Source organism: Rana temporaria, chromosome 3 (genome assembly GCF_905171775.1).
Source record: "Rana temporaria chromosome 3, aRanTem1.1, whole genome shotgun sequence".
Classification (NCBI taxonomy): Eukaryota; Metazoa; Chordata; class Amphibia; order Anura; family Ranidae; genus Rana; species Rana temporaria.
In genome coordinates, this window is record NC_053491.1 from 66,725,916 (window position 1) to 66,742,820 (window position 16,905).

General features: G+C 43.9%; 1 protein-coding gene across 2 annotated transcripts in view; it reads right to left on the reverse strand.

Annotated features, from left to right (window-relative positions):
• The window catches only part of FAM214A (family with sequence similarity 214 member A), a 130,864-nt gene that overhangs the window by 25,512 nt on the left and 88,447 nt on the right, over window positions 1-16,905 (reverse strand). For both annotated transcript variants that reach the window (XM_040342710.1, XM_040342711.1), the window contains exon 5: window positions 9,133-10,600. In XM_040342710.1, coding sequence (XP_040198644.1) covers window positions 9,133-10,600 — 1,468 coding nt within the window. The remainder of the gene's footprint in view (window positions 1-9,132; window positions 10,601-16,905) is intronic.

The window sequence follows — 16,905 nt, forward strand, 5'->3', positions numbered from 1 at the left end:
CCTCACGCCCTTTCATTTGCAAGGGTTCTCTTTTTTACTGCTTGCAGGTGTGGGGGTTAGAGCCTCTAGGAGGCTGGTCTTGAGATTTCTATGTACCTGGTGTCCATTTCTGCTGTAAGCAGCAGTATATCTCTAGGTTACTTAGTTATCACAATAGGTTTTCATGGCCATCTTTTACTTTATTCCTTGCATGTCCGATTTTCTTTTTTTATATAAAAAAAAAGGGAGGCACATACCATGCAAAATAGGATATGAGAGAGGCAAATCGTGATCTGGGAAAGTATGGTGCTGCATACGCTATGCCCAACTGAACTGGGCCCCAAAATAGTATTTTCCAGGGTTATCCTCTGCTCCCCGATTCAGCCAGGCTTTACATCCATAATAGCTCCACCACTGCATTTACACATGAGAATTTGTCTTGGTGAACAGGCCATGCTTTGAATTAATTTTGTTGCTGAAGTATACTCATGCTTTAGCTATATGGTAAATGTGTATGTTTGGGCAAAATAAAAAATATGCAGTACATCTCTGTAATACATGCAGATTTCCTAAATGTTTTGTCTCTTTAAAAATGCTGCAAGTACAAAAAATGTATTTGCTCTTCTACCAGAAATGCCCCAAGCTTCTTTCTATTGGTCTTTTTCAGTTCTACTCTGGTGGACTACAGAAAGCCTCTCCTCATCTCTATAACATAGGGGTGATATTAAGTATACCAGAAGTCCACAGAGGAGAATGGAGCAGGGCTAATAACACTGCTAAGGAGTTCAGAGAAGAAGCAGAAAATGTTAGTACACAACGGGATGTTACAGGCTCACTGGGTATCTGGCAGGATCAATAGCTGTTATTTCGTAATTGCAGCATTTCTTAGCAAAAGGTTGTTGCAGATGATGGTTTTGTGGAAGTATTTTATAAAACTAACGCACACATTATAGTGTACAAAATGTCAACCCTGTGCTATGTCTTGATAATGATTTAAAGAGCCGAGACAAATGTACCTAAATAGGGGTTTCAAGACTTCTGTCAACGACAACCAGCTCTTTATTGGCAAGGCTCCACTCACAAGCCAGCTGCCCTTATTATTATGAAGTTGTCGGCATGATAACACCTCATTTCAACAGAGAGGTCTATTACACTACTGAACCATCCTGCCTTAATGAAAATTCTCTGAATAAATTGTAATAAAAATGCCAAACCAAAATATGTGGAAAGAACGTTTTCGTCTTGAATCCAAACAAAACATATTAATACATGTACTAGCCCATTTACATGAATACTGGATAAAATGCACATTCAGCAACTGTGCTGTGGTTGGCAGATGTTCAGATGTGTAGCCCAGCAGGGTTCCGTTAGGATGAGCAATACTAATGAATGGGGACATCTGAAAAAAAGCCGCAAAGCATTTGCCAAGTGCTTGTGTATGGAGTCCATTCAGCTCAATGCACCAGTTTAGAATTGCCTTCTGGACTTGCACCTAATGTAAGGTGACCAGATTTTTCAAATGAAATCTGGGGACATTTTTTTTTTACTAGTAATGGCTGCAATCAGCGACTTATAGCTGGACTGCAATATATAGCGGCGGACAAATCGGACACTAATACAGTGATCAGTGCTAAGAAAAAAGGCACTGTCACTGTTCTAATGACACTGGCTGGGAAGGGGCTAACATCTAGAGCAATCAAATGGTTAAATGTGTGCCTAACAAATCTTTTCTTACTGTGGGGGAGGTGCTTTTACTAAGGGAAGGCCTAGATCCCTGTACCTGCTTTGCAAGAACACAGGATCAATGTCTTCCATACTGACAGAACGGCGATCTGCCTTGTTTACATAGGCAGACCACCGTTCTGCCTGTCTACATAACGGAAAAAATACACCCCCATAAGCTAGTGGGGTGTGTATAATTCAAAGTTTTTTTTTTTTATTCTGCGCTGACTGTCTTTGAAATTGCTCCAGCCCCTGTTCAAATCCAATCCGGGGACAGACTTAGTCCGGGGACAGTGTGCTCAATCCGGGGACTGTCCCCGGAAACCGGGGATGTCTGGTCACCCTAACCCAGTGTTTCTCAATTCCAGTCCTCAGGCACCCCCAACAGGTCAGGTTTTCAGGATTTCCCTCAGATGAAAAGGCTGTGGTGATTACTAAGGCAGTGAAACTGATCTAATCACCTGTGCAAAATAATGGAAATCCTGAAAACCTGACCTGTTGGGGGGGGCCTGAGGACTGGAATTGAGAAACACTGCCCTAACCTAATGCTACCACGAAAGGCCTAAATGTACCTACCCTTATGCCCTGTACACATGATCGGTTCGTCTGATGAAAACAAACCGATTGTTTTTTTTATCAGATATCCGATGAAGTCGACTTTCATCAGTCTTGCCTACACACCATCGGTTAAAAATCCGATCATGTCCAACGCGGTGACGTAAAACACAATGACGTGCTGAGAAAAATTAAGTTCAATGCTTCGGGGCATGCATCGACTTGATTCTGAGCAAAAAAACTGATGGGGCCCACACACGATCGGTTCGTCCGATGAAAACGGTCCATTTTCATCAGACGAACCGATCGTGTGTACTGGGCATTACAATATGCTCTTCAAGACAATTTGTTACAACCAACTTCCTCCCATTTTCATTCAAAAGGAATCCTATACTGGGATAAACACAGAAGATGCCATTAAGGCCTTCTTCCTGGAAATGCTAGTTGTCTGGCTGTGCTTGACCATCCCTAGCTTCATTACTGCAAATCGGCAAAAAGAGCAAAGTCAGAACTCCTAATGGGAACTTATATTCTAGAGAAGTGATTTAAGTACTGAAACCATTGAATGATTAGGACAGCCAGAGAAATAGATTTTATAGAAGGATAAACCAGCAGTGGCTGACTTCAGAAGGACTCTACCAGTTGCCCAATATTTTCTCATACGGCTGTAAAAATCAGTTTTGAAAATGGCAGCAATAGGCTATTTGACTGCAATTCCAATAAAGGATATATGGTAGTTATGGCTAGAGAGCTCAAAACCTTAGGACTGAAAAAAGGTCAAATAAATAGGAACACAGGATGTTCTCCATCACAAAAAACAGGCTTAGAAAGGACCTTTTTCTGGAAGTTTGAAAAAGTATCACTTTTGTACATAAGCACCCATTTCTTTGTATCTGATCATTCAGGACAGTACAACTGTAAAGTTACAGTGAAAGAGGGATTAAAGTTGGAGTAAACTACCTTTGTTATTTTGTACCTATAGGCAAACCTATAATAAGGCTCAGAGCGGAGTTCCACCCAAAAGGGGAACTTTCACCAAGTACTGGTGACCCCCGGACATGCCACATTTGGCATGTCATTTTTTTTGGGGGAGTACCCAGTTTTCACAGGCACCCAGCTCCCACCCCTGGCGCCAGGAGGAAGATCAACTATCCCCCCGCAATCTTCTGGGACATGTCACAGGTCCCAGAAGATTTCCTGGCCATTCACAACGCGGCTTGCGCATGTGCAGTGTACGCCTGACTATGAAGCCATGACCGGGTTGCCCACTTACAATGCCGTCGCTGAGGAGAGGAGCAGGGCTTTGTGCGCCCGCATTGCTGGACCGTGGGACAGGCGAGTATCTGATTGTTTAAAGTCAGCAGCTACACTTTTTGTAGCTGCTGACTTTTAAATGGGTGGAACTCCACTTTAACTGAAGGTACAGAAAATATATCCTAAACGTGCACCGTTTAGAAGAAATTTATATGTGTATCAGCTAGGGCTGTGCAAATTAACTTTTAATTAATCAATTAATCTTTAATTTTTTTGATCGATCAAAATTCTTTTGATTGGTACTCACCTCTCCGCCGGCTTCTGGGCCTTCAGGGAGTTCCGTCGGAGATCCGGTGATGTCACTGACACCGGCGGGTCTTGCCATGTCCATCTGAAGGGCTCCTTTGCTGTGCCTTCATATCTTCATGCCGGCGGGACCTTACTATCTGCCACACGCAAGGGCTGTTACACTTCCATCTATCAACCTGGGATTCTACAACCATCCACTGGGAGTTGTGATAGTTCCCTTCACGGGACATCTACATACCAACAGACTGATGTTAACCTCTCCTCATCTGGATTCAGCAGTGGTATCGTTGTACATATTTTTATACCAGTATCATACTTATCTACATGTTTTTATGACTGCTTTTGGTACCGTTTGGTATTACATGCACCATTTTTACAGTTTATGTAGCTACATCGATTTTATCTCCAAGGAGATCAGCTAAAAGTAGTTGGATCTGTATGTGCATTATAATTAATCGAAATTAGTCGATTAATCGATTAAAAAACAAAATGATTAATCGAACAGAAACATTTTGATCAGTAACAGCCCTAGTATCAGCCAGTGATGTTACTGACACATGCGCACAGTACTCTCAATGGACGACATGCAGTCCATTGAGAGAGCCGTGCCACGGCTGCAGCTTGTTTAGTCTGTTATATGCCAGTATGCAGTGGATACAAGCGCATTATGACATTACCCAGCAGGGAGACCAGTTTATTTTTCCCTTTCTTTAAACACAGTTTACTACCTCTTTAATACAATAAAAAAGTGCTTGCTCTAGTCAGTTTGTAGCACAGTAAAGCCTTTTTAAAATCAGGTATTCACAAGTCCTTTTCTATCGCATATTTCTCCACCCCCCTCACAAATTTTTTTTTTTTAAATCCCTATTCCATAGAAAGCCATGGTTTCCATACACTGCAGTGATGATGGCTCTATAATATTAGGCTATATTTGCCCTTTATACATAAATACATCAGCAGTTCTGGATTATTAGGTCTCCACCCACTGTCCTGAAATGAGGATTATTCAGCTTATTTTTGGGATATGTGATGGAATTAGACATTTCCTTCCAAAAACCTTCTGTTTTTAGAAGGCTTTACCACTTTAACATTTGCTATTCTTGAAACAAGCACACAGTCTTCAACCGAGGAGATCTGGATAGGCAATGGTGTTTTGTCAACACTGCAGATCTCAATTACCAAAAATCCTTTTTAGGACTACCTACAGTGCATCCGGAAGGTATTCACAGCGCTTCCCTTTTCCACATTTTGTTACGTTACAGCCTTATTCCAAAATGGATTAAATTCATTCTTCAAAAGTTCTACAAACTTTACCCCATAATGACGACTTGAAATGAGGGTTGGAAATATTTGCAAATTTAAAAAAAAATAAAAAACGAAAAAAAATTACATGTACATAACTATTTACAGCCTTTGCTCAATACTTTGTTAAAGCCTCTTTGGCACCAACTACAGCCTTAAGTCTGAGTATGATGTACAAAGCTTGGCACACCTATTTTTGGGTAGGTTCTCTCATTCGTCATTGCAAGATCTCTCAAGCTCCATCGGGTTGGATGGGGAGAGCTGGTGCACAGCCATTTTCAGATCTATCCAGAGATGTTCAATTAGGGTCAAGTCTGAGCTCTAGCTGGGCCACTCAAGAGTATTCACAGTTGTCCTGTAGTCACTCCTTTGGTATCATAGCTTTGTGCTTAGGGTCATTGCCCTGTTGCAAGATAAACCTTTGCCCCAGTCTGAGGTCCAGAGCGCTCTGAAGCACGTTTTCATCAAGGATGTCTCTGTACATTACTGCATTATTCTTTCCCTCGATTCCGACTAGTCTCCCATTTCCTGCCACTGAAAAAAAAATCCCCACCATGCTTGTAGGGATGTATTGGCCCAGTGGTGCCTGGTTTCCTTCAGACATGACACTTGCCATTCAGGCCAAAGAGTTCAATCTTTGTTTAAATCGGACCAGAGAATTTTGTTTCTCATGGTCTGAGAGACCTTCGGGTACCTTTTGGCAAACTCCAGGCAGGCTGTCATGTGCCTTTTACAGAGGAGTGGCTTCCGTCTGGCTGCTTTACCATACAGGCCTTAAGCCGCGTACACACGATCAGTCCATCCGATGAGAACGGTCTGAAGGACCGTTGTCATCGGTTAACCGATGAAGCTGACTGATGGTCCGTCGCTCCCACACACCATCTGCTAAATAACCGATCGTGTCAGAATGCGGTGACGTAAAACACGACGTGCTGAAAAAAATTAAGTCCAATGCTTCCAAGCATGCGTCGACTTGATTCTGAGCATGCGTGGATTTTTAACCAATGGTTGTGCCTACTAACGATCGGTTTTGACCCATCGGTTAGGAATCCATGGGTTAAATTTAAAGCAAGTTGGCTTTTTTTTAACCGATGGTTAAATAACCTATGGGGCCCACACACGATCAGTTTTGACCAATGAAAACGGTCCATCAGACCGTTGCCCTCTGTTTAACCCATCGTGTGTACAAGGCCTAATTGGTGGAGTGCTGCAGAGATGGTTGTTCTACTGGAAGGCTTTCTTCTCTCCACAGAGAAAAGCTGGAGCTCTGTCAGAGTGACCATCAGGTTCTTGGTCACCTCCCTGACTAACACCCTTGTACCCCAATCGCTCAGTTTGGCCATTTCTAGGAAGAGTCCTGGTGGTTCCAAACTTCTTCCATTTATGGATGATGGAGGCCACTGTGTTCATTGCTGCAGAACATTTTCTGTACCCTTCCCCAGATCTGTGCCACGATACAATCCTGTCTTTGACGTCTACAGGCAATTCCTTGGACTTCATGGCTTGGTTTGTTCTCTGACATGCAGTGTTAACTGTGGGATCTTATATAGACAGGTGTGTACCTTTCCAAATCATGTCCAATCAACTGAATTTACCACACGTGGACTCCATTTAAGTTTTAGAAACATCTCAAGGATGATCAGTGGAAACAGGATGCACCTGAGCTCAATTTTGGCAAAGATTTCAAACTTCTTTTACATTGTCATTATGGGATATGGTTTGTAAAATTTTGAGGAAAATAATGAATTTATTCTATTTTGGAATAAGGCTGTAAAATAACACAATGTGGAAAAAGTAAAGCGCTGTGAATACTTTCCAAATGCCCTGTATATTTACAGGATTGATTAACAGCCCTAAGGAAGGGGTTTATTTTTTTGAAATGTATTGACAATCAAGTGAACAGTTGGAGGTGGAGGAATGGTGTAAGCTTGCATAGAAATTTCAGATCAATATCTCGCTAATAGAGGCAAACTACGAGGTACTTTTGAGTTGGTATATGTCACCAGTAAGAATAGCAAAGTGTGTTCCAAGAGCCTCCTCTCAGTTCTTCAAGGGCTGCAGGCAAAAAGGAACCGCCTTACAACATGACCACCAGGTATGAAAAGTGCAGAATTTTTGGATGCAAGTGTATAATTTTTGTGAATCTGGTCAGATCTCCCCAGCAGAATTTGTAGTTTATTAAAATCTCCCACCATCCCATTTGAGTTATTGAAGGCCAAGTTATCCTGGATTATGGTCAACGAAAGGTTCTCGGCACTGTTGAATAAGTTGGGCTTCAACGAAACCTGGCATCCTTGGATCAAATATCTGTCAAATCTTGATTGGAACAATGGTTACTGTATTGGCTGGATACCCTATCCTCATCCTCCTTTTTTTCTTCCTCTTCTTGCGCTTTGTCATTTCTCACTGTCTTTTCCTTGATTTTGGTTATATGGTCACAAGGTGCTCCGAATTGGTCCATCAAAAAACTGTTGGGGGAATTTGATCTCAGAGGTTACCCGAGTTCCACCTAACAAATTGCTACCCACCACGGTTTTGAATGAAGGGGTGGGAAACTGTTTGCGTTTGAAAACCCTTGTATATAATAGCCATACTTTTCAGTGTACATTTGCTTATGTTCTAAGCTGTTAATTTGCCGTATGTCCTACTATAATATTCTTGTGTATTTTTGAATAAAAAAAAAAAATGTATTATGAAAAAAAAAAAAAAAAAAAAAATAAGTTTACCACCATGGCATCGCCTACAATAAAATCGACATTGTTGCACATTGTTAAAAACCATGAATTTGGCCTGTGTCTCTTTTATCACATAGGTATAGCTGCTCTACAAAGAGTGCTTGTGTACAAAAGGGGTTTCTTCAATTCTTAAAAATAAAAAAACGGACATAATAAAAATGTAGGTTTTAAAGCTTTAAAAATACAAAATCCTGCCTAAGAGCAGATACCACAAAATAGTGGTCACAGAGCCCAGACCCAGGAATGAAATAAAATTAAATTACAAAAGGGGTTTTTATGGGCCTTCCCTATAGTGTCTGCTCTTGGGTAGGACTTCTGTTAAGGACCTATAGCAGCGCCATCTTCAAACTAGTATGCTGGAATCAGCATGCACATTTTCAATACTTTTAAATTGGTTTTGCATATTCATGCTTCAAGATATTGTGCTTGATAAGAATTAATTCACAAATACAATAGTGGATATTAAAGTAGAACTATGGGCAAAACATTGGTTTTTCATTTTGAATAGAGTAAGGGAGAGTTAAAGGGGAGGTTCGAACGGCGATGCACAGGCTCAGTATAGCGCCGACTGGCCATTCGGCTCCTTTCGCCAATTGTGACGCGGCTTACGCGACGGGGGGAGCTCGTTTTTTGTCAAAACGTCAATCACCAGCATGTTAGGAACGCCCACTCCCGCAGGACTCGCAACCTGGAAGCCACGGGTGAATTAGCTGTACGAAGGTATGTACAGCATCAAAAAAAAACTAATAGGCATAATCGTATTGTAATGTGGGGGGCCAGTGTAATAAGAAAAAGTAGTTTTTAGGGTGAACCTCCCCTTTAAGACTCTTCTAAAGTTAATTTTAGCCATCTTTGTCCCATTGGGCAGATTTACCTTCAGTTCTTGTTCCATAAGCAAACTAGTAAGGGAGAGGAAAACCCTGCAGATTTAGGACATTTCTTGAAGATCCTCATGTCACCAGAACTAGTGTCCCTATTGGAAGGTTCCCCTCTTACTTTTAAGGGGTCAACCCAAAATTTTGGAATTTTCTTTTACTTTCAATGATAATGGTAAACAGGGCAAATAGAGATGGTGAACACCAACAGGGACAAAGACACCAATAATAATAAAAAAGACAGGTGTTCCAATCTAGGATTTCTAAAGACAATAAATGACTACACCTGACTCAAGTAACCCAAGGAGAGAAAGTGGAACATACCATTACAGAACTAGATCTACGCTGTCACACGGCTTAATCTTTGCCGTTATTAAAACCACACTTGTATGTATACAAACCTTTTGTTCTTTATTTTTCAGACGTTCACATCTAGAACAACTCTTTGCAGCCTTTCCTTGCTCTTGCTTGGCACAATCACACTTGGTTGGATCCTTGTTCTCATCATGGGTTGTTTTCGGTTTGTCTTGGCTCTCTCTGAGTTTTGAACCATCACGGTCCGAACTGATATAATTTTCTATACTATGAAGTTGATTAGTAGGATCAGACCCTTGTGCATTCAATGTGTTATTCTCTATACATTTAGTCTCTAATGCCTGGCTAACCCCACAGGTTTTCAGTGCCACTACATTTCGTGAACAGTTCTTACAGAAATCACTTTGAGAACAGTCTCTGCTTCTGTTTTCAGTCTGCTTGTTGTTGCTGCTGCATATGTGGACATTAGTCATGCTATGGTGTGAGATGTGGGTTACTTTACTGTTATTTTTTTCTGTCTGGTCATCTTTTTTGAAGTCGCATATTTCAGGCAAAATGACAGAATTTTCTCTTGTGGAAACGGATAGTGCAGGTGGTGCTTGTTTACTTGCAAAACTCTGAAAGGAGTTGGAAACTTGCTCACTAGGTTGAATTAAAATAAGTTTCCTTCTAGCTTGTGGTTTTGGTGAGGTTCTACCCTCCAGACTGTTGCGGGAGGAAGTGATGGGTGTATCTAAAGATGGTTTCAGTTTTCTATCCAGGTTGTCAGGGGTTAGATTCAAGTCTGAACTGAGTGTATTTATCACAGGTGTTTCTTGCTCTATCTTGTTAAAGTTTTCATCTTCAGACTGGTTTCGGAATATTTTAGAACATATAGTGCTGGAGTCGTGCAATTTCAAGGAACGATTAGTTATGTGCGTATTTGCTGGATCACACTGTAGCAAATGTTGTGCAATTCTTGCTATGACTTCTTGACGTTCTTGAATTAAGGTGCCTATCAGGGGGTTGGCCTCGGCTGGTTGGTTTGCGTGCAGATTATTAGGTGTATCAACCAAAGATAAGGATTTAAAACTTCTAACAGGAGAGTCTGGTGGAGCTCCTTTTAAATCGTTGACCATGCTAAAACCTTGAACCTTTGATGGAGACGTCCCAATGTCATAACCACTGCCACCCCCAGATATTAACTTGATACTTCTGGCAGGAATAGTCAGATTCATGCTTAGACTTGTCCTAGCTTGCATTAAACCTTCAGGTCCAACAGTCCATGTCTGCTTGCTACAAGAATGCTGAGAATTGAGGACACCATATTGCCTGCTCTCCTTCAGCTCTCGAGGCGGAAGAACACTCTTCTGCTCATGTGTGGAGAACCTCTTTTCATAGAAGCCAAGATCACTATGGATGCTACAATTCAGCACTGGATAGTTGGATTGTCTAGGCAAAGACTGGACACTGACTTTCAAGGCCACATTGTGAGAAACATTGGGAACAGGAAACACATGCTCAGTTGGGGTATGCGTAAAATTCCATTGCAGTTCTCCATCAGCAGGACTCACTCTGTAAATATAGAAGGACGACAGACAATTAGTCCCTTTTACATACTTAACTAAAAGGCTCTTGTTTGACATTATATGCAATCACCCAATTCCTTTACCTAACCCTTTAATACAAAAAAATCCCACTAGATAGCGCTACACCATGTAACAGTGCCACACATAGTATTGTATAAGGCAAAGAGTACAAAACCTTCCGTGCAGCTATAAACCACTAGGAGACACTGCCTCTGCTGCTGAATCCCTCCCATTGTGAGCTGTGATGCCTGCAAGAGGGAGCATGTGGGACACAAAAAGGTGGTTTAGCTTAGTCAGGGTTGGGTAAAGGAATACAAAAATATACAGCGCACAGTGGTTAAGTAAATATCACTTTATAGTCTGTAAAATGTAAAATACGAAAAATAGAACATGAACTAATAAAACAGCAGCAATAGCAAAATTTAAAAAAATATATGTAAATAAGATCTGATGGTAGTCCACAATGCATACACAGAAGCGGTGTGATGGTATAATGATTGACGCGGCAGCGTCACTGGCCCTGTCTGTCTGTTTGGCTGCGTCTGATCCAGGCTCCCCCCGCTGCCCTCCACCGCAGCCGTGACGAGTATCTCGCTTCTGCGGGCCTCTCTCCTACATCCGGGTGGCTTGGCTACACTGCTCCCTGCTTCAGAGCCACTTTTTCATCGACTGCCCCGGGCATGGATAACTCTCTGCCACTGCCTGCACCGTCCGTCAGCATGGAGTCATGAGAGTTGCTGTCAAGGTACTTTAACATCTCCCTACACTTAGTGTACCAACTGTATGGAAGCATTCTTTGCCATCTCCCCTTAGTGATTTGGTTTCCACCTTACCATCACACCGCTTCTGTGTATGCATTGTGGACTACCATCAGATCTTATTTACATATATTTTTTTAAATTTTGCTATTGCTGCTATTTTATTAGTTCATGTTCTATTTTTCGTATTTTACATTTTAGACTATAAAGTGATATTTACTTAACCACTGTGCGCTGTATATTTTTGTATTCTTTACCTAACCCTGACTAAGCTAAACCACCTATTTATGTCCCAAATGCTCCCTCTTGCAGGCATCACAGCTCACAATGGGAGGGATTCAGCAGCAGAGGTAGTGCGGTCAATCCAGAAAGCATTGGGCGGGACTAGGTGTGGCTAAGGAATGATTCACAACCCACAAAAGTGTTAATTGGCACTGGAAATGCTGATAGCAACACACCCTGCAACATTCATTTCATTCCACTGTAGTGCAGGCAGCACAGCCTATATGAGAGTGGCAACTCTGCTCCAAATTCAGAGAAATGCAGCATCATAGGAAGCTGCATTAGGTAGATGTCACTGACCGTTTAAGAGGTATTTGGGAGGCGAAGTAAAGACTATGGGGTAGATTCAAGTAGCCCGGTGTAAATTTCTGCGGGCGTATTTCAGATACGCTACGCCGCCGTAACTTAGTGAGGCAGGTTCTGTATTCAGAAAGAACCTGCGCCCTAAGTTAAGGCGGCGTAGCGTATGTGGTCCGGCGTTAGCGCGCGGAATTCAAATTATTCATGTAGTGGGCGTGTTGTATGGAAATGAAGGCTGAACCCACGTAATTTAGGTTTTTGACTAACGGCGCATGCGCCGTCCGTGAACGTAATCCAGTGCGCATGCTCCAAATTAACCCGCAAAAAGCCAATGCTTTTGACGTAAACGTAAATTACGCACAGCCCTATTCGCGAACGACTAAGTCCCCGTACACACGACCGAACATGTCTGCTGAAACTGGTCCGCGGACCAGTTTCAGCAGACATGTTCGGTCGCGTGTAGGCCCGAGCGGACAGGATTCCAGCATACATTTGCCCGCCGGGCCTTTTTCCAGCGGGCAAATATTTCTGGACTTGTTTTAAAACAGCCCGCTGAAATCCTGTCCGCTCGGACATGTTCGGTCGTCTGTACAGACCTACCGTACATGTCCGAGCGCCCGCCATCCCTCGCATGCGTCAAATGACTTTGACGCATGCGTGGAAGCATTGAACTAGCAGGGCCGCCCACGTCGCCGCGCGGACACGCCCCGCGTATTGTTTACGCGCGGATTTCTGTATGATGGTGAGTACAGCCACCATACAGAAATCCCCGGGCAGACATGTACGGTGAAAACGGTCCGGCGGACCGGTTTCATCGTACAGGTTTGGTCGTCTGTACACGGCCTTACGCAAACGACGTAATCGACGGAAAATTTAGACGCTGGCCCGACGTCCATACTTAACATAGGATACGCCTCATATAGCAGGGGTAACTTTACGACGGAAAAAGCCTAACGTAAACGACTTAAAAAAATGCGCCGGGCGTACTTTTCTGAATCGGCGTATCTACCTAATTTGCATATTCCTCGCGTAAATCGACGGAATCGCCACCTAGCGGCCAGCGTAAATATGCAACCAAGATACGACAGCGTAAGAGACTTACGCCAGTCGGATCTTAGCAAAATTCCCGGCTTATCTTGTTTTCTGAATACAGAAAAAAGATACGCCGGAGCATCCTAGAAGTTACGCGGCGTATCAATAGATATGCCAGCGTAACTTCTTTCTGAATCTACCCCTATAAATGCAGATGCATTTATAATAAAGCTCTGCAGCACATACAAGAAACTTTAAATCGGGAGGTTATAGTTCTACCTTAAGATGTCTGGGACGCACCACATACAGCCAGGTGTTGCATTGCTGATTTCCACTTATGGCGATTGTTTCTTTTTATAGCACTAACATATTCTCCAACAATGCCATTTTGGGGCAAATACTGTACATGAACTTCTCTTCCAGTACTAAAGCCTGCCATAGAGTGTTCGAATCCTGGCTGGTTCAGCAGGCACCGACTGAGATTCGAATCATGAATGGGCAGGCTGAATAACCCAAGTTGATCAATAGATGAACTTGGGTACAAACAGCCTGCCCGATTTTTTACATGTGATTATTGCTAGTGGCTGCTATAGCCGCTAGCAATCATCACTGTGTTCTCCCAGTGGGGACAGCTTCCCTGCTGGGAGAACACAATGGTTCCACAGGAGAGATTCCTCCATCAACACTGTGTTGATGGGGGAAATCAAGTGAATTTCTTTCCTGCAACTAAAGAAATTCACTCTATGGCCAGCCTTCGTCACATCCCTTGCCATTTAGCTATCAAATGCCAGAGACTCTGTCAACTTAGGCTCTTGCATTTGAAAGCAAAATGACAAGGGATGAGGCTTAAAGTGGATATAAACCCGATTCATGAAATTTGAGCAGGGCACAGCTCCGTTCTTCTGTTATCAGCATGATAACTTCTGGCAAGTTCTCTCACACGTGATAAAACCAGACTTAAATTTGTGTCAGGGAGGGTGCTTTAAACAGTTTAGCAGAAAGCTGCTTTACTTACAGGCCAGCTCTGAAAGTCTCTGCCTATCTAGAGGGGGGTGGTATGTGCCCTTCCACCAATCAGCTGTCTTCCAGTGTAATACAAGACTTCTCTCACAGTGCAGAAAGAGGAAGTGAAAATTCTAACACCATCTGCACTTTCCAAACAGTATATAAAGCTGAAGACAGCAGATATACATGTAAAACTTAAGTAGGGAGATTTGTTTAATCTCTGTATCATCTGAGGCTGTTCACTTCACTGGGGATATGTGAGGGTTTACATCCACTTCATGCCCCCTTCACACTGGGGCGGGGGCGGTAAAGCGGTGCTTTACCGTCAATTTCGTGGCGCTGTTTGGCCGCTAGCAGGGCAGTTTTATCCCCGCTAGCGGCCAAGAAAGGGTTAAAAACCATGGCAAAGCACCTCTGCAGAGGTGTAGCCACAGTGCCCCATTGACTTCAATGGCCAAGAGCGGTGGAGGAGCGGTAAAAACACACACACACACACACACACACACACACACACACACCCCACTCCTTCACCGCTCCAAAGATGCTGCTAGCAGGACTTTCTTTACTGTCCTGCTAGCATGCCGCTCCAGTGTGAAAGCCCTCAGGGCTTTCACACTGGAGAGACAGCAGCGACTGTTTCAGGTCGGTTTTCAGGTGCTATTTTTAGCACTATATCGCCTGCAAACTGATCCAGTGTGAAAGGGGTCTTAATCTCAGACCAGCAAAAGTGTGCCCATTTCCAGAACAAGCCAGTTTGGAAATATTACAAAATATTAAACAATGGTTTTAGTGGGTAAGGTGTGCAGGAGAGCAGTGCGGTGGTTATGACTCGGGGTAGTGTGTGCAGGGGAGGAGTACAGGGAACATGAAGATGACCGGTATGTGCAAGGTAGTGCGGAGTGTATACGGGTGGGCAGTATGATCTGGAGTACCAAGTAATTATGGTGGGTAGTGTGAGCAGTAGAGGAAGTGTATGGCGGCAGGTTGTATCTGATGGTGAGAAGTATGGCAGAAAAAATTATGTAGAGTAATGTAGATAGTATGGAAGTAAATATGTGCAGGACAGGAGTGAAAAGTGTGTGATGGCAGGCAACAATGTAAGAGAGGAGCATGGAGTCCATCACAATATGCAAGAGGTTTGACACATGATCTGAAGGGGGTAAGGTGGGAGGTGAAAGATGTGTCAGTGGAGAGAGGAGGTGGCCATGGAGGAATGTGTTTTAGGAAAGGGGGAATGAGTCAGACAGAGAAGAATGTATGTTATAAGGGGGGGGGGGGGGCTTTAAGCAGCTCAGGAGAGGTTGGTATGGTGATGCAGTGCAAATAATGTGTACTGCAGGGTCTGATGTGCTGTTAAGAGTAGGGAGTTTGTTGTTGGGGAGGGGTGGGGGGGGGGGGTAGTAGGCTGGGAAGTAATGTGCTGTAAGCTGGGTGGTGCACAGAGGTAGGTCTGTCAGCAATGGGTGAGGTGGGTGATGCAAATGTGCCGCGAGTGTGGAGAGACAGGTTGCACTGTGAGCAGCAGAGATGCATTCCGACCGAGAAGGGATGTGCACACAAGGAAGGGGGTCACTGAGGTTGCCAGGGAGAAAATGTGTGCACTGTAAGGCCCCGTACACACGGCCGAGGAACTCGACGTGCCAAGCACGTCGAGTTCCTCGTCGAGTTCTGGGATGAAGCCGCCGAGGAGCTCGGCGGGCCGCCTTCTCCCATAGAACAACGAGAAAATAGAGAACATGTTCTCTATTTTCTCGTCGAGCTCCTCGGCGGCTCCATCGAGCCAAAACTGTACAGACGACAGAGTTTCTCGGCAGAATCCGGGTTTTGACCGAGTTTCTCGGTGAATTCTGCCGAGAAACTCTGTCGTGTGTACGGGGCCTAAGAGGGTGGATTGTAAGGAGCAAGTGGCCATGCTGTGAGCAGGAGTGTGGCATCTTGGAAGACATATGCACAGTGCATTCACTGTAACTTGGGGTGTAAACACGTGGAGGGGGGTGCAGGCAGAGCTGTGCTGGCTGGGGAGGGATGTGCTGCACACAGGTGGGGTGGGGTCTGCTGCAAGGTAGGTGAAGAGAAATGTGTGCATTATGGGTGGATGAGAGGGGGCTGTAGGATTGGGAATTTGCAGTGGGGACAAAGCTCAGCTTGTGGCAGTTGGGGGAGGGACTTGCTGAGGGGGTGAGATGTTCTACAGATCAGCTTAGAGGGGAGAGTTGTGTGGGGATTGGGGGGGCTGATAATGAGTCTCTGATAGCTATAGTGATAATTGCATATAGTGATTGTGACCTGCTAAAGGGAGACGGAGATGTGCTGGAGGTCTGGTTTGAGGGGAGGAAAGCAGTGGCAGGGTGTTTCCTATGTTGCAAAGATGTGGTGTGGAGGAAACCGCCGCTGTACTGCCTCTGATGAGCCGCCTGATAGTGCAGAGTGAGGAGAGAGTGGGTGAAGCCAAACTCATTTACAGACAGCCTGGGAAGCTGCAGAAATTGTAGCTCTGAGTAGTGGACTTTGGAGGCAGAGACGGGTCACTGTTGCAAGAGTAGATGGTGTGGCAAGCGCTGGTGATGGTTGCAATCTTACCGATGTCCTGGCTGGGGCACTGTATCTTTCAGCTGTGCTGCCTGGGGATCAGAAAGGTGACCTTACAACATTACCGGACAAATCAGGTTCACGTTGACAACGGGGGAGTTTTTCAGGCGCTTTGGCGTTAAAAAAAGCGCCTAAAAGAAGCCACATCTGCAATCCCAATGTGAAAGCCCGAGTGCTTTCAGAGTCCTTTCACACTGCCAGACCCTGAAATAAGGTGGTAAAGCTCCGCTAAGACCCCTTTCACACTGGGGCGTTTCTCAGGCGCTTTGGCATTTAAAAAAATAAATAAAAATAAAGAGTCTAAATGAGAAGGGGCACTTTATGA